This window comes from Lucilia sericata, unplaced genomic scaffold (genome assembly GCF_015586225.1).
Source record: "Lucilia sericata isolate MDLA Ls3-8-SP2 unplaced genomic scaffold, ASM1558622v1 Contig001542F_arrow, whole genome shotgun sequence".
Classification (NCBI taxonomy): domain Eukaryota; kingdom Metazoa; phylum Arthropoda; class Insecta; order Diptera; family Calliphoridae; genus Lucilia; species Lucilia sericata.
In genome coordinates, this window is record NW_023995466.1 from 1 (window position 1) to 19554 (window position 19554).

Consider the following 19554-nt stretch of genomic DNA (forward strand, 5'->3'; position numbering starts at 1 on the left):
TCTAGTTCAGTTCTAGTTCAGTTCTAGTTCAGTTCTAGTTCAGTTCTAGTTCAGTTCTAGTTCAGTTCTAGTTCAGTTCTAGTTCAGTTCTAGTTCAGTTCTAGTTCAGTTCTAGTTCAGTTCTAGTTCAGTTCTAGTTCAGTTCTAGTTCAGTTCTAGTTCAGTTCTAGTTCAGTTCTAGTTCAGTTCTAGTTCAGTTCTAGTTCAGTTCTAGTTCAGTTCTAGTTCAGTTCTAGTTCAGTTCTAGTTCAGTTCTAGTTCAGTTCTAGTTCAGTTCTAGTTCAGTTCTAGTTCAGTTCTAGTTCAGTTCTAGTTCAGTTCTCTAGTTCAGTTCTAGTTCAGTTCTAGTTCAGTTCTAGTCAGTTCTAGTTCAGTTCTAGTTCAGTTCTAGTTCAGTTCTAGTTCAGTTCTAGTTCAGTTCTAGTTCAGTTCTAGTTCAGTTCTAGTTCAGTTCTAGTTCAGTTCAGTTCTAGTTCAGTTCTAGTTCAGTTCTAGTTCAGTTCTAGTTCAGTTCTAGTTCAGTTCTAGTTCAGTTCTAGTTCAGTTCTAGTTCAGTTCTAGTTCAGTTCTAGTTCAGTTCTAGTTTCAGTTCTAGTTCAGTTCTAGTTCAGTTCTAGTTCAGTTCTAGTTCAGTTCTAGTTCAGTTCTAGTAGTTCTAGTTCAGTTCTAGTAGTTCAGTTCTAGTTCAGTTCTAGTTCAGTTCTAGTTCAGTTCTAGTTCAGTTCTAGTTCACTTCTAGTTCACTTTTAGTTCAGTTCTAGTTCAGTTCTAATTCACTTCTAGTTCACTTTTAGTTCACTTCTAGTTCACTTCTAGTTCAGTTCTTGTTCATGTTTTAGTTTTAATGAAAAATCGGATTTCTTTGTAAAAATTGTGTTTTAGGGAAGATTTAGAAAACAATTCATTCTTGATTTTAAATTTTTATCATTCAGATACATATTTCTACATCAATTTATCTGATCTAAATATGTTCTGTTATAAAAAATTATCCCAAAAATCTAAATTCGTTTAATAAACAAATAATATTTATAAAATGTTAAACTTACCCAATACTTCAGCATTAACGACAATATTACAGCTATACATAGGACTGACTAAACGTTGTGGTTGATTCTGGAAAGCTTGACGACAGGCTTCCTTAGAAGCGGTTAAAACTTGTCCTAAATCATAAGAAGTAAATAAAAAATATTGAAAAATATTATAATTTTATTTTTATCTCACCGGAAAACGGACCATAAGCCTTCGAATTCAACTCATCCGAAGCCTCAACAGTCCACTCTAAGACCACAAAAAAACACCTTGCATTGGCTCTTCACACAGTGGACCAGCCGAGGTGGTCAATTGAAAACCATTAACAAAGGAACTATTATAATCACGTCTTACATCAGACGATTTAGGTGAATCTAAATCATCTGTAGAATTTAATAAAGGCCACCAAAAGCTGGGATGTTCGTAGTCACTTAAGTTTAGCAAAATGTTAGAGCCACAATGGCGTGGGCCCAAAGACCAAATGCGTTCAATTAGTTGTTCAGGAGAGAGAGTGGTTAAGCCATTGTTATCGAAATCTTTGAAAGCTGTAGAAAGTTGTGATTTTACTTGCTGCAACAGTTGCCTTGATTTTTCCGATACATTTGAGGATTTAGCGGTACTGGAAAATTCCTTGATAAAGGTATGATATTTTTCAATTATATCTATTACAGTTTGAGGCAAAGGCAAGGCTATAACTTTAAGAGTGGACAGTTTGTTGAGGGTAGTCATGGTAACAATTTTCTTAGAAATATCCTTATCTTCAGATGTTTTTACTATGGCTTCATTGACCATGTCGACAGTAGCTTCTGGCACTATGGTCTCACGGAATGATACAATGGGTTTAGAGACATTTACTTTAATTTTGGCATAACTCTCCTGCAAATCGTGAACACATTTTTCGACATGAACTTCACCCAAAGTAGTGATGACATGTTCTCCCGTAGCTTCTAGTGATACTTGTACGCATGCATCGGCTTGATTAAGTAATTTAAGACCTTTAATTAATTTAGGCATTTCGGAGGGATTAACCGGTTCTATGGCTACCCGAAATATGGGTGTAGCCATAACACTCAACTCACTAAACGACGTACAGTACATGGTATTACTTAGGGTGCTGGTTTTAACAATACTCTGTTCTAGACCTCCTATGCCCACTATGTTGCCGGCAGGCACTTCGTCTAGAGCCTGTAGTTCACCACCCATAAAGAGATACAAATCACCAATGGTTACTTCGGTTATATAAGGAGAATCCAGGGAAAGAGATCTATTAAGAAAATTATTATATTAATCAATGTTAATGATATATTGTCGATTTTAAAACTTACTCCTTATTTCTAGGATCATGTTTTGGTGCCAGATTATACAATTTCATGCCTTTTTTCAGAGTGCCACTAAAAATTCTGGCAAAGGCTATAAATACAAATTCAGGCTTCTCTTCTTCCTCCTTTGCTCAAGGGCCTTTTGTTTCTCCTCTTCCTCGTGTTGTTGCTTTTCCTCTGTAGTCATTTGCTGTACCCCAGCTGTGATACTTTCCACCTCCGAACTTTGGGCAGCCAACTGTTTACGTTCCTCAATACGTTTGCGTACTTCATCACGTCTCGCCTGTAACTCTTGATCGGTTAAACGTTTTGGTTTATTTTGCGGCAATTGTGTAACATGAACTGGTGTCATTTTCGATACAAATACTATTATGTTCGAGGATTGAGCATCACATTTTTTAAAGTCTTCTTTGAGGGCCAACGATTCGCTGGGATAAGTATTCAAATCGACATTTTCAGGGTAGAGTAAACGCTGGGCTCTTTCATCGTTTATACTGTTGGGGGCTGGTACATGTTTTACCACCATTTCTAAAATGGTACGATCAATGGGTAACCATTGACCCAGGACGGTTTTAATTTGTGCTTTGGGATCACCAACGCGTAGATCACGAGCTAGTAGTTTAATCCCCAGTTTTTCGGCAATAACTATTTATTAAATGAGAACAGGAGAAGATAAGTTAATTATTAAACAAATAAGAGTTCAATATTCTCTTTTACCGAATCTTATATACCCTTCACCATATTGTGTTTAATTTTATAATAATTCACGTTACTATTTTATATTTTCCATCCGTACCGTTACTTTAGCAATAACAAATCATACAACAACAACTAACGAAAAAAAACACAAAAAAAACCAACAAATACGCAAAGAAAAGAAACAAACAAAATACTCAAAGAAAAAACAAACGAAATACGCAAAGAAAAAAACCAACAAAATACGCAAAGTAATAAAACCAATATACAACCTTGGTTGGTTGTTGTTGGATTTTTTCAAAGCATGCACCAACATTATTTTTTATGAACTTTTTGCTTATATCTCCGTTATTTACATACGGATTTTGCTGAATAGGAAGCTTCTTGAAAGCTCGATTAGATTAGCTCGAGTACTTTAGCAAAGTGCTTGTACATGGACCGGCTCAGCCATGTACAAAAATTGCCACCTCATTTCTTCATAGAAGGATTCAGGGGCGCATGTTAGACCGTTCTCAAGTCTACCCAGTGAAATAAGGCCCTCAGCATGTGAAAATTTTGAATTTTCATATTTTCTTCAGTTCTAGTTCTGTTCTAATTAAGTTCTAGTTCAGTTTTAGTTCAGTTCTAGTTCAGTTCTAGTTCAGTTCTAGTTCAGTTCTAGTTCAGTTCTAGTTCAGTTCTAGTTCAGTTCTAGTTCAGTTCTAGTTCAGTTCTAGTTCAGTTCTAGTTCAGTTCTAGTTCAGTTCTAGTTCAGTTCTAGTTCAGTTCTAGTTCAGTTCTAGTTCAGTTCTAGTTCAGTTCTAGTTCAGTTCTAGTTCAGTTCTAGTTCAGTTCTAGTTCAGTTCTAGTTCAGTTCTAGTTCAGTTCTAGTTCAGTTCTAGTTCAGTTCTAGTTCAGTTCTAGTTCAGTTCTAGTTCAGTTCTAGTTCAGTTCTAGTTCAGTTCTAGTTCAGTTCTAGTTCAGTTCTAGTTCAGTTCTAGTTCAGTTCTAGTTCAGTTCTAGTTCAGTTCTAGTTCAGTTCTAGTTCAGTTCTAGTTCAGTTCTAGTTCAGTTCTAGTTCAGATCTAATTCAGTTCTAGTTCAGTTGTTAAATTTTGTCACATAATTCCACTTTCTACTTTAAAATGTTCAAATTTAACGATTTTTTAACAAAACGGCATTGCCAACTATCAGAACAAACAAAACAGCTGTGTTTTCTTTACCAACATAACAATTATTATTAGATATGGCATCACTAATAAAAAACTCTTCAAAGAGGAAGAGAGAAGGAAAACAGCTGTCAATTGATTCAGATTTTGTAAACAAAATATTCCGCAAAAAAAAATCTGGACAAAATGCAAAATTATTATTTTCCCAAAAGTAAAAGTACAATAAAAAATGCCTAAAAATGTCTTATACAATACAAGAAAAAATTGGTATTATTGATTTGCTGCAAACGGAAAGAAACAATATTTCTATATTATATCAACTGGCCAAAAGTGTAACCAAAAATGTGATAAACGTAAACTCAGAGCTGGGTAAGTAAGGTAGTAATAAATTTTAGCAAATCAACAACTTTTAAACACAATTAAATTTCCCTACAGAGGCCTTGGACACAATATTTCTGCACATACCCGACTGCACCACCCTGCTAAGTAAACGTTTAATAACAAAGGAAATTCTCTTTAGATATTTACATAAAAAGAAAGTACCTTTAACGGCCGACTTTACCAAATCGCAACTGGTGAAAAAAGTTGTGGACTATTGGTATCAAAGCTATGACTCCACAAACACACAAAATGGTACTACGGCGGTAGTAAAAAGTGAAACAACTGAGCAGCAAAATCATAGTCAATTAAATTATCATTCAGCGGAATCTTCTACTACCACTAACGCTACAATTATACAAGAACCCTCTGAATTTCCCATACATTTATTGGCTCGCAAATTTTCCGAATGGTTTTTCGACAATTATAATAAAAACTCATTAAAAGTAAATGACTTCTGGACGGATGCTTCTTTATTAATGCAAATTGCGGCCAATGATGGCATAGACGAACATTTATGTGAAGATTCAGAAAGTATTTTACAAAATCTGGTGGAAACTCGTCAACGTTTTGGTTTTTATTTCAATCCCAACCTAACTCATGCTGGAGTTCAAGGGCGTATGGATGTTCATGGTTTAGTTCTGGTCTTAAGCTGTGGCACTCTACATACCTCACAAGATTGTGTGGGAGTTTTTGAATGCGTTTTTGGCCTTTTAAGAGATCCCTTTGCTGAGAATAATTGGAAAACGAAAAATATAAAGTTAATCTTGCGCAGTAAAGGAGCAGCTGTTATGCCATCATTGGAGGAGAGTGTTGATTTGAAAGATGCTTTGGAATTGCCAGTGCCGCAAGGTGAACTAGCTTAGTAGTAACTTAAATTTGTAAAAATTTTGTATAAATAATTTATTTAAGTTAATAAATGAGATGCGAAAAATTGCGAATATAACTAATACAATTGTGTCTAATTGGAATTTAAAACAAGTAATAAGTCTATAATCTCCATGCCAAATCTTTTTTACATTTTAGTAAGTGAAGGGACTTCATCATATTGTGTATATTATTTTATAAAATTTCACTCTGTCATTGGAATAACAAAAACAACAACAATATACGCCAAACAAAACACAAAAAAAAAACAAAATACGTAAAGCAATAAAACTAACACACATACAAACATACTTTTTTCCAATAAGCTATGTTGTTGTTGCTGTTTTGTCAAAACATGCAATAAATTGTTTTTTATGAAATTTTCAGGAATTTGGGATTTTGTTCATATCTCCGTTATTTATGGACAGATCTTTCTGATTTTAAATAGGAAACTTTTCGAAAACATTTCTAACAGAATTATTGAAGATTTGGATTCCATAGACATCTTGGGATAGGGTCGCAAAATTATATTGTGGAAAATACTAACGGAATGACAAACCTGCTCACCGAGGTGAAGGGTGTAAAAAATATGTTTGCATCAAGTAATATTTGATTTAAGAAATGTTCTTATAAGAATAATCTACAATAAACTAAAAAAAAATATATAAATAATCTTTCACTTACCTGGTATTTTATCCTTATCCTTTCTTACAGCGATCGTGTCGTACAAACTCCATATATTCTCCAAAACAAATTGAACAAACATAGGCTTTTTAGCCTTTTCCTGAGCACCAGCAATGGCGCATTTCTTTTAGCATTATAGAAGTAATCACCCCATAAAACTTGTTCCAAATCTTCAACCGACATTTCCAATTTTTCAGCATAAGTGGCAGCAAAGTCACGTACACCAACAAAGCCCAACCATCATAAGCTGAGCAGAAGACAACATTGCCCGAAGCAGGAGAAAAATATAAATGTGAATCATCGCTATCCTCTAAGGCTGACTCATAATTATCCTTATGACTAATATCCTCTTTAGCCAGACATCAGAAGCAAAGATGCTGCCCAAAACTGCATTCACCTGTTCCAGTACTTGGGTAATATGGAAATAAGCATCCAAAGGAGTCATTTGCTTCTCCAAAATAAGACGGTCGATTTATTTAAAACCAACACGGTTTCAATTGTTCCACATAAAACTTGTTGCAGACAAGCCCGAGTTTGAGGACATACACCCTCCACTACATCTACCACCACAATAGCGCCATCGCACAATCTCACCGCTGTAGAAACTTCACTGGAGAAATCTACATGACCCGGCGAATCTATTAAATTCACCAAAAAGTTCTTATGATCCGCAAAACTTTGATAGAACAGAGATATGCTACTGCTCTTCATAGTTATACCGCGTTCCTGTTCATCTTGACGATTATCCAAATAGCGTAATTTTCCCGCCATACGCTGCGATATAATGCCATTGCTGGCCACTAGCGAATCGGCTAAAGTAGTTTTTCCATGATCAACAGGGCCACATATACAAATATTACGCACGCTTTCGATATTTTTTTGTAAATTAACTAAATCACCGGTATCAACGATAGGCATTTTAAGAAAACTTTTTTTTCACTTAAAGGATGCACAAAGAAAAAAACTCACACACACTCACTCACGTAAAAAGGCGCGTAATTTACACAACGGAACCGTATATAAACTTAGAAACACAAACTTATTTAAGCCAATTTGGACTGTCGTACCGCACGTGTGAAACTGATTTGTTTACGCCTGTTTATGAAATTGCGTAGTGCAAGCCAGCTGTTTTTTGTTTATGTTGTGAAATTAATTCAATCATTCACAATAACTAAAGTGGGAAGGGATTTTTAATCAGCTGTTAAGTACAAACCGTTAAATTTTTATTTAAAAATTTTTTATGAAAATAATAAATTTATTTTCTTGGCAGAAAGCAGTTTCATTCTGAAAATAAATTGTTTTGTTTTTGAAAATAAATAAACTATTGAATTTATTGATCGATGTGCATTTGTCGTGTGAGTAGCCAAGGAGTATAAGAGTTTAAGTTGTGCAAATGGATCCACAAATATTCCAGATGCGGCGCTTATGAAGGCTCGATGTATATAATTTGAAACACGTTTCTTATCGTATTTTAACAATTTTTTATTATTTTTAGAAAGAGCTCGGCTAGGTCTTAAAATGCTTAAATGTTCAGGAGTGTGCTTTTAATCTCTTATAATTATTAAGTTACAGGAAATTGATAATTTAAATTTTAATTTATTATTATTTAAACATATTTTAATATATTGAATGGACTAAAATTTGTTTTGAAAGATAATTTTGAAAGATAATAGAAAATTTTATAACAAAATTTTGGATACTTTTAACCAGGTTAAAAAAGGTTGTCCCACGAAAATCGGTTCTTTGCATCGGAACGACGATGCTACACAAAGACATCGTCACAGGGTATACAGAGGCGTCACGAGCAAAAAACTATTTCCCTCTCTTTCGCACAAAACGAATTCAATAATTTTTTTAGCTGTATTTTATATACCTCTTCTCACCAAACAATTTCAAAATCAAACAAAAGCTGATTTTACACTTTTTTTAAATGTCAAAAGTGACACCTCTGTATACTTTGTGACATCGTTACCGAAATAAACCTACCAATACAGCTTAAATGCCGATCCCACTATCCTTTCACCGTTTCGAAAGAGTTGCCAGGCTTGCTTTAAATGAACTTTGTATTCTAATATTCTCAAATAAAATTATTTTCCAAAACAAATAATAAATTAACAAAAGTTATCGTCTGTTGCTTGTCGCTACGGTCGCAATTATAATCTTACTGTATTCACTCTAACAGCTGTTTTATTTTCATTCACAATAGTTTGACATTTTCTTATTGGACACAAGACACATCTCTGCACATACGCAGCTGACGTTTATCTGCATTTAGTCATTTTTATCCATCGAATTTGTCCACGTTTTCGAAAGTGTTTTTTGGTGCAATTGGCGATAAAGGAACAAAACGTAAACAAAATGACTTCGTTAACTCCTGAACAGAAAAAGGAATTGATTACCCGTAATCTCCAAGAAACTTTAGGTGAAGATAAACTCAATGCTATCCTGAAGGAGCGCGATTTGAAAATATATTGGGGTACTGCCACCACCGGTAAACCTCATGTGGCCTATTTCGTGCCTATGTCGAAAATTGCTGACTTTTGAAAGCAGGATGTGAGGGTAATATTTTTAATGGATTTATAGAAAATATTTTAACTTTTAGAAAAATCTGTGGGATTATTGTGATTTCGTGTTTAAAATTAATACACACACACACATGTATAAAATTGTAATTACTTTGGAATGTGACACTCATTGTGGCGAATTTTGTAAACAAAAAATTTAGTTTCTAGGAATTTAGCTAAGTAATAATTAAACATAATAGCTTCATAATACGCAGAATTAACATAAAAGTGATTGTTTTTTTTGTTAAACAAATAACTGGAAAGAAAATTACACATTAGAAATGCTAAGGCAATTTCAAAGACTCATTGTGAAATTGAGACGAATGATCAATAATATATTGTAATGAACCTAAAAGTTTACTAAGCCTATCCTTTTTATACTGACTATCAACGTAAAGTTTGTTTTTACGATGACGCAATGAAATTTGCTTGTTGACCTTGTACTAAGGACAATTCCTATTGAAACCAGTTACAATTCCAGTTGTGCTATCATTCATGTATATTTATCTATCTATCTATCTATCTATCTAGCTATCTATCTATCTATCTATCTATCTATCTATCTATCTATCTATCTATCTATCTATCTATCTATCTATCTATCTATCTATCTATCTATCTAATCTATCTATCTATCTATCTATCTATCTCTATCTATCTATCTATCTATCTATCTATCTATCTATCTATCTATCTATCTATCTATCTATCTATCTATCTATCTATCTATCTATCTATCTATCTATCTATCTATCTATCTATCTATCTATCTATCTATCTATCTATCTATCTATCTATCTATCTATCTATCTATCTATCTATCTATCTATCTATCTATCTATCTATCTATCTATCTATCTATCTATCTATCTATCTATCTATCTATCGATCTATCTATCTATCTATCTATCTATCTATCAATCAATCTATCTATCTATCTATCTATCTATCTATCTATCTATCTATCTATCTATCTATCTATCCATTTATGTATCTATGATTTTAGGGCTCCAAAATTCAGTCCTTCATTCACAAACATTTTCTTTTAACCTCCAGGTCACCATTCTTTTGCCGATCTTCATGCCTATTTGGATAACATGAAAGCACCATGGACTCTTTTGCAATTACGTACCCAATATTATGAAGCTGTCATCAAGGCTATGTTATCATCGATTGGTGTTCCTCTAGATAAATTAAAATTCGTTAAGGGTACCGACTATCAATTGTCCAAGGAATATACCCTCGATGTTTACAAACTAAGTTCGGTGGTTACACAAGCACGATGCCAAAAAAGCTGGTGCTGAAGTAGTCAAACAAGTTGAATATCCCCTGTTATCCGGTTGCTGTATCCCGGTCTACAAGCCTTGGATGAAGAATACCTTAAGGTAGATGCTCAATTCGGTGGTGTTGATCAGAGAAAAATCTTCACTTTCTCCGAGAAATATTTGCCTCAATTGGGCTATGAGAAACGTATACATTTCATGAACCCTATGGTGCCTGGTTTGGCTGGTGGTAAAATGTCTTCTCGGAAGAAGACTCAAAAATAGATCTTTTGGATTCACCCGCTAATGTTAAGAAGAAGTTGAAGAGGCTTTCTGTGAACCCGGCAATATTGCCGACAATGGTTTGCTGTCCTTTGTTAAGCATGTTTATTCTCCTTGTTCAAAGAGGGTGAAGGTTTTGAAATTAATCGTGCCCCTGAAAATGGTGGTGATGTTACTTTCAATAACTTTTGCTGATTTGGAACAATATTTCGCTGATCAAAAGTTACATCCTGCTGATCTTAAAGCTACCGTAGAGAAATACATCAACAGATTGCTGGATCCTATTAGAAAAACTTTCGAAACACCAGAATTACAGTAAGTACATAGTAATGGCATTGTAAATCAATAATACAGCTAATAACAAAAATTATTTTTAATTTTATAGAAACTTAGTGCTGCTGCTTATCCACCACCAGCTAAAACTAAGGGTGGTAATGCCGCCAATGCTGCCGCCCCTGAGGAAGATGGTCCCCATCGTTGGATATACGTGTTGGCAAGGTGCTTGAAGTACAACGTCATCCTGATGCTGATACTTTGTATGTTTTAAAGATTGATTTGGCCGAAGAGCAACCACGCACTATTATCAGTGGTTTGGTTAAATTTGTTACCGTCGAAGAGCTAGATCAACGTTTGGTAGCGGTTTTGTGCAATCTCAAACCCTCTAAAATGCGTGGTATTCTATCCGAGGGCATGGTTTTATGCACTTCCAAGTAAGTTCATTTAAGAAGTTTTTTAATTTAAAAATTTAATCAATATTTTAAATTATTTCCAGTGAGGATCATACTGTGGTTGAACCCATTATTGTTCCTGCCAATGCAGCTCCCGGCAGCCGTTTGGCCTTTGAAGGCTACAGTGGCCAACCCGATGAGCAATTGAATCCCAAAAGAAAGTTTGGGAAAAACTTTCAGTTGATTTCAAGACAAATGCTGATGGTGTTGCTGTTTGGAAAGATAACTTCCTTTTAACTCCTGATGGCGAAAAACTTTCCAGCAAATTAGCCAATTGTTGTATTAAATAGATGATTTCTACTAAAGCGATATTATGAACAAAGGCATTTAGTTTATTTACCACACATTCTTTTATTTATTTAAAACGCCTTCTTAGTAACACATTTTGATATTTGTTTTTTTAGTTTTTATTTTTTTTTAAGAAAAAAAGGCTTAAAGTTTTTAACACAATAAACAGATATAACTGCCTTAAACATTAAAAATGTTAACATTTTATTTACAATTTATTACACTATTTCATAGATAACGGATGGTCATTTAAGCCGCCTTTCGGCTTGTTTGGTTTCAATTGTTTTAGTTCCTTCAACTAAAACATCTTTTAATCTTTGTATTACCACTTTTTGTCCTAAAATTTCCATCATTTCTGCTACCCCCAGGTCCTTCCTAAAATTTTGTTAATATTTTTTTTAAATTTTATTTTCATTGCTTGGTATTTTTAATACACTCACTTTTAAACCACTTAAAAGCTGATCTTAAGCATTTCATTAGTACCGGGAATTTTATACTCTGCTCTTTGCTAAATTCTTTTAAAACTTTATTCAAATTATCTTTATTAAACTCAGTCGTTGATATAATTTCGTTAAGTATTTCAAGTTGTTCTGTAAATATTTTTGATACATTTTAAATCATAATTTTAGTACCAAAATTTAATGAAAAAATTAAAAGTGATGTTTAAGTTGAAAATGGCGTGAAGAATTATAATCGAAATGTTGAAAGATAAAAAAAACTTGTAGAAAGTCGTAAGCAAACATACCTTTAGTTAGATCCTTTAGAATGAAATTTGTAGGTTTAACCCACAGGAAACTTAATTTAGGCGATGTTAAATCCTTAACGAAAGTCAAACGCTGAGCAAGCCCATTGTAAAACACTCTTTATATGATCGGCATTTAAATCCAGATTTGATCTATAACAAGAAATAGAAAAATATATTTTAAATTAAAATTAAATTTGTTAAAACTTCATTCATAATAAAAAGCCAACTAACGAGCTGCTGCCTTTTCGTTGTGGGAATTTGCACACAAAACAGTTAGCAACTCGTTTTTCATTATTATTATTTCATTCTAATTAGAAACTAATTAAAACTATATAGTACTTACTCATTGGGATATGATTCCTTAATTAACGTTGTAACATTTTCCACTAGTTCCTTGGTAGCTGTTTTCAGATTCTAATAATTTAATAATATGTAAACGATTGAAATCATCCAATATGATAGGATTTAAGCGGCTGGGATGTGAATTTACTTGTTCAATATTAAACTGTTAAAAATAAAACTAATATTTCCAGAAGGTACTATATTATTAAAGAAAATCTATTACAAACCTTTTCTGATAGTTCTTTTAAACTATAAACCTTTGGTTTACTAAATTGTTCATGGGGAAAGCCGCCACCAGCGGAAACTACATAATTAACTACGGCAGTAGGAAAATAGCCTTTATCTCTATACAATAAACAATTCAATAAATTTCTTATTGGATTTATATTAGCACTACATACCTAAAATGTTTAATACCATATCACCCTGGCGTTTACTTAACTTAGTTCCATCGTTATTAACTAATAAAGGTAAGTGACCAAATTTTGGTGGTGCCAACCAAAAGCTCTAAAATTTACAAAATCACTTTAAAGGAAGTTGTAGATTTGGAATTTTATAAATAATTTCTTACTTATATAACAATAAATGTTTTGTGGTAGAAATTTGCCATTCTACACCACGAAATACATGTGTCACAGCCCATTAAATGATCATCCACTACATTGGCGAAATGATACGTAGGAAATTGGATCGGTTTTTATTATAACCGGTCGCCTTCATTATCACTGACATTATGTGTGTACCGGACCATAATTAAATCGTTATAGGTTCCTCATAATCCGTCAATTTAAAACGTATACAATAGGGCGTTTGTTTAGCTAAAAGCTCATTGATTTGCTTCTTCTCTGTTAAGTGGGCGACATTTGTTATCATATTTGGGTATTTGTCGTGCTCTAACAGCTTCCTTGCGTACAAATCCAAACGGCGTTCGGTGCAAAACAACGATAAGCTGTGCCATTATCTAATAGAGTTTTAAAACCGAATCTCTGAAATTGGTGCAAACAAAAATATTTTTTTTCGTTTTTATGTTAAATCCTTATACTTACAAGTATATTTTGGTTCGTTGACTCTGTATATAAGGTCCATAACTACCACCAAATTTGCCAGGACCCTCATCTATATCTATGCCAGCCCATTGGTAAATCTTCTATTAAGGCTTCCATAGCTCCGGGCACTAGACGTGTTTGATCCGTGTCTTCTATGCGCAGTAAAAATTTACCATTTTGATTTTTGGCATATAAATAATTGTATAAAGCGGTACGCAGGCCACCCAAATGTAAATAACCTGTTATAAATGTTTTGTTTATTAAATTATTGTTTAAATTTCAAAGTATTCCAATAACTTACCGGTAGGGACTAGGAGCAAAACGTACTCTTACTTCGTTAGAAGAAAATCTTTTAATTGCAGAAAGAGGAAACAAGATGTTTTTGTTAATGATTCTTCTCAGCAGAACCATTTTAATTTATAATTTAAAATTTTCTTAAAAATTACACTATTTTGCAAAAATATTTAAAATTAACCTTAGTTATTGTTTACATTTCACAGCTGATTGAGAACAGTTAAAAAACATGCACAATAAAGCTTTATTTACATACTATTGTGAACTATATATTAACTTCATTCACAATATGACAACCTCATGCTTGCTTTGTTTATAAATTGAATGAAGAAAACCAAAACAAAACGACAAATCCCGGGTTTTAAAAGTTTATTTCGCAATTTCAATAAGAAATTATTTAAAATTTGATGAGAAAGACCGGTAAAAATGAATAATGGCTTTGAAGGAATGGGTAATATTAGTGATTGAAATAAAAATATAGTGTAGTTTATGGATTAATCTTGATTTTTTTCAGGGCGGTTATATGGGCGGCCAAAATTACCAAACTGGAAGAACAGTTTAGTGCCGCCAGTAATCCTTATAAGAAACCGATTTATTCTCCGGCATATCCATATTTGGTCAATGGTCATACGAACCCTTCGGCCGATGAACTAAAACGTATTATGATGATACATGGTGGTATTTTTCATCATTATGAGAGATCGCACACCACTTACATTATTGCCTCCAATTTGCCCGATGTCAAGGTGCGCAATATGAATACTAGTAAATTATAAGTCCCCAATGGGTGGTGGACTGTATAAAAAAAAAAAAGATTTTAGATTATACGAAATATTTACTCTATACAAATCAAAGAAATCCCAACCTAGCATAAGTTTGGTAATGAAGAAAAGGAGGAACCAAATGTAAGTGTGGCAGCAACTAATACCATGGAGGTGGAAGATCAGTTAAAGAATAATTTGAAATCTATTAATAATGGTTTACAAGAATTAAATGCAAAAATGCGTCATAGTTTAGCAGCGAATAGTTCTATGTCGAAAAAGGATGTTTCTCTTAATTCGTCTTCGTGCGGCAAACTCATCTAGTGTGGCTTCGTACTGCAGTGGATCCAAAATTTCTAAGTGAATTTTATAATAATTCACGTTTACATCATATAGCTACTCTGGGAGCAGGCTTTAAAGCAGTATGTTAGCGATTTAAGGGAACAGCATGGTGGAAATGGTTTTCTGCTCGTTTAGAGTTAAAGAAACGTTTACAAATGAATAACGTTGCTGAATAGAGCCTTTTAAATTGTCCCGGCCAAAAATCTTGTGTCCATGCATATTGATATGGATTGTTTTTTCGTTTCTGTGGTTTACGCACACATCCCCACTTAAAGGGACAACCGGTGGCGGTAACACACTCTAAAGGCAGATATATAGATGACCTCTACCAACTTTACCTTCATACTTATAAATTTATTTGAAAATAATGTTTTTTTCCCTTTAGGTGGTCCTCGGCCACTGAAGTACCAGTCCACCCAATGCTGATCGCAAAACCGAAATGGAGTTATTTGCCAAACGTTTTGAGGGCAGCATCTGCACAATAACATACTTTCGGACAAAGTACGTGGTGGCTTTGAAAACAAAATGTCACTATCTGAAATAGCCTCTGCCTCATATGAAGCACGAGCCAAAGGTATACGCAATGGCATGTTTGTGGGTCAAGCTTTGAAACTATGCCCGGAACTCAAACCATACAATATGATTTTGAAGGCTATCGAGAAGTAGCCTTTACTCTATACAATACCATAGCCCAGTATACTTTAAATATAGAGGCTGTCAGTTGTGATGAAATGTTTGTGATTTAACGGAAGTTTTAGATGAACTTAAGGTGATGTAATGGATTTTGTAAAGGCCATACGAGAAGAAGTTAGAGATAAAACCCAGTGTCCCTGTTCGGCAGGCGTAGGAGCCAATAAGTAAGTTATTGTCGTTATTTATAGATTTGGATTTGTTTAAAAGCCTTTACTTTTCTTTAGATTACAGGCTAGAATGGCCACCAAAAAGGCCAAACCCGATGGTCAATATTATTTACAATGTGAAAATGTGGAGGCCTATATGGCGGAAATACCCATACAGATTTACCGGGAGTAGGCAGTAGTACGGCCTATACCTTAAAAGAGGCTCAAATGATTACGTGCGGTGATTTGCAGAAAAGTTTCCCTGGCTCGTGTGCAAATGTTGGTGGGTAAAAAATTTGGTGAAACTTTATATCAATTTTGTCGCGGCATAGATCAAAGAGGTTTAACTTATGGCCAAATACGTAAATCTGTTTCGGCAGAAGTAAATTATGGCATACGTTTCAAAACCTATGACGAATTGGAAACTTTTCTCAAGCAGTTATGTGCCGAAGTACACAATCGTTTGAATGATATTAAAAGAAAAACCAAATGTGTTACTCTAAAACTAATGGTTAGAGCTAAAGAAGCACCAGTGGAGACTTCAAAATTTATGGGTCATGGTGTGTGTGATCACATTACCAAATCAGTGTCCCTTTCAGAGTTTACTAATGATTTGGAGACAATTACTAGGTGTATATTGACTACTATGAAAGCTTTAAATTTACCGCCTCACGAGCTAAGAGGCATTGGTATACAATTATCTAAATTAGATGATCCCACGGAACAGCAGGAGAAGCCCAAAGAGAATATTATAAAGAATATGTTTTCCAAAGTAAAAGAAAAGCAGAAAGAAGCTAAAGCACAGGACAACAAAACAGAAAATAAGGAAATTAAGGAAACAACAAATGAAAGTAAAAATTTGGTCATAGGGCCAGAGATTAATAAAAGTCCCGAAACTAAAAAAAGTCCGGAGCCTAAAAAACATACTGCAGCTACAAAAAGAGGACGTCCCAAAGCTGCTGGCAGCAATAAGGAGTCCAAAAGTAAACCCAATATAATGGGTATGTTACAAAATGCAGCAGCTAAACAGCTAAAACAAAATACAAATGTTCAAGAACAATCAATACCAGAGGATGTGGATCCAGAAGTATTTAATGCCTTACCTTTAGATATAAGAGAAGAAATACTAAGAGAAAGAAGAAAAGCCCCCCTTATAACTAACAAAAATGCTTCAGATAAACCAGCACCAGCAAAAAGTACAAATAATAATCAAAGTTTACTTAATGAAAGTGATTTTTTACCCTCTACTTCTAAGGCGGCACAACAAAAACGTGAGCAGAAGTTACAACAGAAAAATCAGCAAAATTCGGCAACAAATCATACCGAACCTATGGAAGTAGATCCAGAGTTCTTGGCTGCTCTACCGCCGGAGCTAAGGCAAGAAATTGAACAACAACTTAAAGCACAAAAACAAAATTCAGAACATGAACAAAGTTACAGACCCATAACGCCACCGAAAATAAGTGGCTCTGAAGCAAACATTAAAAAGAAAACTTCCCAAGCATCGATTAAAATAAGTTCTGATAATATTTTCACTCAAAGCAATTGTATTGAATTACTTCTATCTTGGCTGCAAAGTTGTGATGTACCTGAAAATTATGATGTTGATTTAATGTGTTCCAATGCCCGAGAATTGGTAAGAGCTAAAGAATTGGATAAATTATATGAATCTCTGGTGTATTTGGGACGTGTGATAAGACAACAGAAAGATACGGAAAACGATTGTCCTTGGCACTTGGCATTTAAGATGATTTTAGAAGCAGTACAAATGGAAATGCTGCAGGTCTATGATGGCAGGAAGTTGTTTTTGCCGGTGAAATTGAAATGTGATAAATGTAAAATTTGAAAAATCAAAAGTAACTTAAGTTTTTTTTTATTGGCAAATAAAAGAGTTTTATATTAAAGTGGTCAAGGTATTCAGAAAGCTTGATGTTTCAACCAGCGAATTACAATTTGAGACTGAACTAGAAGCGAACTAAAATTCAACTAGGGTAGAACTAGAACTGAACTAGAACTGAACTAGAACTGAACTAGAACTGAACTAGAACTGAACTAGAACTGAACTAGAACTGAACTAGAACTGAACTAGAACTGAACTAGAACTGAACTAGAACTGAACTAGAACTGAACTAGAACTGAACTAGAACTGAACTAGAACTGAACTAGAACTGAACTAGAACTGAACTAGAACTGAACTAGAACTGAACTAGAACTGAACTAGAACTGAACTAGAACTGTACTAGAACTGAACTTGAACTGAACTAGAACTAAACTAGAACTGAACTAGAACTGAACTAGAACTGAACTAGAAATGAACTAGAACTGAACTAGAAATGAACTAGAACTGAACTAGAACTGAACTAGAACTGAACTAGAACTGAACTAGAACTGAACTAGAACTGAACTAGAACTGATCTAGAACTGAACTAGAACTGAACTAGAACTGAACTAGAAATGAAGTAGAACTGAACTAGAACTGAACTAGAACTGAACTAGAACTGAACTAGAACTGAACTAGAACTGAACTAGAACTAGAACTGAACTAGAACTAAACTAGAACTGAACTAGAACTGAACTAGAACTGAACTAGAACTGAACTAGAACTGAACTAGAACTGAACTAGAACTGAACTAGAAATGAACTAGAACTGAACTAGAACTGAACTAGAACTGAACTAGAACTGATCTAGAACTGAAGTAGAACTGAACTAGAACTGAACTAGAACTGAACGAGAAATGAACTAGAACTGAACTAGAACTGAACTACAACTGAACTACAACTGAACTAGAACTGAACTAGAACTGAACTACAACTGAACTAGAACTGAACTACAACTGAACTACAACTGAACTAGAACTGAACTAGAACTGAACTACAACTGAACTAGAACTGAACTACAGCTGAACTAGAACTGAACTAGAACTGAACTAGAACTGAACTAGAACTGAACTAGAACTGAACTAGAACTGAACTAGAACTGAACTAGAACTGAACTAGAACTGAACTAGAACTGAACTAGACTGAACTAGAACTGAACTAACTGAACTAGAACTGACTAGAACTGAACTAGAACTGAACTAGAATTGAACTAGAACTGAACTAGAACTAAACTAGAACTGAACTAGAACTGAACTGAATATAAATAACAGCTAAACTTGAAAACCCAAGTACTTTGGCATTAAATTTAAATATCCACAATATTAGATTATATAGATATCAATATCTTTTATTATTCATATTTAATAATTACATTTATCTTTAAGATTTATCTTAAAAATAATCTTTATATACAAGCAAAACATCTGCTTTTCTACAATGCAAAAGAAAAGTAAATTCGAATGAAAAAAAAAAATATACATATGTCTAACTAAAATCATCATCAATCTCCCTGCTGCCTTGTTATCTCTGTTGTATTTTGAACATAAAATATCATCATCATTCATTTATTATTAAATGCATTGTCGCCTCTTTAAACCACCTTTGATGGTTTGTGATGATCATGAAAGATCTTATTGTTGATATAGAAGTAGCATAGCAGAGTTGTATGTACACATAAGCTTGTATGTTGGCAGTTAATACAACTTGTCTGGTTACGAATGAACAACTCTTTAAAAGAAAACTTTATTTTTTAATGATTTTTATAATTAGTTTTATCACGCCACATCAAACGGAAGTAAACCCACATTTAACTTTTTTCTTAGTTTAAGAAATAGATGGCTTACGCAGCATTTTTAACTCCATAGACCCAGCAAAAAAAGTGAGGAAAAAGAAGTAGAATTTTCACCACAAATAACATACTTGAAGTACTTCCAATTTTGGTGAAAAACCTATGAATTTTACATTAGCGTGTCATTGGAGGGATGTTGTTCATTTTTGACAACTTTGAACTACATCTAATCTTATTCATAGATGCAGTAAAAATCCGATATTTGGAAGTCAA

General features: G+C 33.8%; 5 protein-coding genes across 5 annotated transcripts; 3 read left to right on the forward strand and 2 right to left on the reverse strand.

Moving 5' to 3' along the window:
- Positions 1-1046: 1046 nt before the first annotated feature.
- Positions 1047-7226, reverse strand: LOC119611836 (elongation factor-like GTPase 1; the record flags this gene model as incomplete). Its single annotated transcript, XM_037967544.1, is given in 10 exon segments — positions 1047-1160; positions 1222-1293; positions 1296-2293; positions 2355-2475; positions 2478-2993; positions 6122-6250; positions 6253-6346; positions 6349-6482; positions 6485-6592; positions 6595-7226. Coding segments are annotated over 10 exon segments (2731 nt in total), but the record flags the coding sequence as incomplete, so codon positions are not given.
- On the forward strand, positions 4290-5520 carry LOC119611839 (uncharacterized protein C3orf38 homolog). The gene is made up of 2 exons (XM_037967548.1): positions 4290-4561; positions 4628-5520. Exons 1-2 carry the CDS (start codon positions 4432-4434, stop codon positions 5434-5436), a joined length of 939 nt encoding a protein of 312 aa, XP_037823476.1. The 5' UTR covers positions 4290-4431; the 3' UTR covers positions 5437-5520.
- Positions 7227-8342: 1116 nt separating the features above from the next.
- On the forward strand, positions 8343-11429 carry LOC119611837 (tyrosine--tRNA ligase, cytoplasmic). The gene is given in 13 exon segments (XM_037967545.1): positions 8343-8660; positions 8663-8680; positions 9742-9962; positions 9964-10024; positions 10027-10206; positions 10209-10271; positions 10274-10330; positions 10333-10409; positions 10411-10548; positions 10615-10705; positions 10708-10939; positions 11002-11108; positions 11111-11429. Coding segments are annotated over 13 exon segments (1563 nt in total). The 5' UTR covers positions 8343-8479; the 3' UTR covers positions 11248-11429.
- On the reverse strand, positions 11396-14300 carry LOC119611838 (probable glutamate--tRNA ligase, mitochondrial). The gene is given in 18 exon segments (XM_037967546.1): positions 11396-11620; positions 11697-11835; positions 11991-12087; positions 12089-12140; positions 12334-12389; positions 12391-12495; positions 12560-12677; positions 12734-12752; positions 12755-12826; positions 12829-12839; positions 12904-12968; positions 12970-13097; positions 13100-13187; positions 13189-13244; positions 13247-13270; positions 13273-13316; positions 13379-13470; positions 13472-14300. Coding segments are annotated over 18 exon segments (1614 nt in total). The 5' UTR covers positions 13790-14300; the 3' UTR covers positions 11396-11490.
- LOC119611840 (DNA repair protein REV1) lies at positions 13973-17593 on the forward strand. The gene is given in 17 exon segments (XM_037967549.1): positions 13973-13983; positions 14187-14440; positions 14443-14526; positions 14529-14558; positions 14561-14737; positions 14740-14986; positions 14988-15019; positions 15022-15081; positions 15160-15192; positions 15195-15241; positions 15244-15400; positions 15403-15510; positions 15513-15545; positions 15548-15632; positions 15693-15787; positions 15790-15866; positions 15868-17593. Coding segments are annotated over 17 exon segments (3123 nt in total). The 3' UTR covers positions 17461-17593.
- The last annotated feature ends 1961 nt before the right edge of the window (positions 17594-19554 follow it).

Excerpts from the sequence above, each read along its gene's own strand:
- LOC119611839 (XM_037967548.1), top strand. The coding sequence starts at position 4,432 with ATGTCTTATACAATACAAGAAAAAATTGGTATTATTGATTTGCTGCAA. Across the intron at positions 4,562-4,627 it reads AAACGTAAACTCAGAGCTGG|AGGCCTTGGACACAATATTT; the intron begins GTAAGTAAGGTA and ends ATTTCCCTACAG.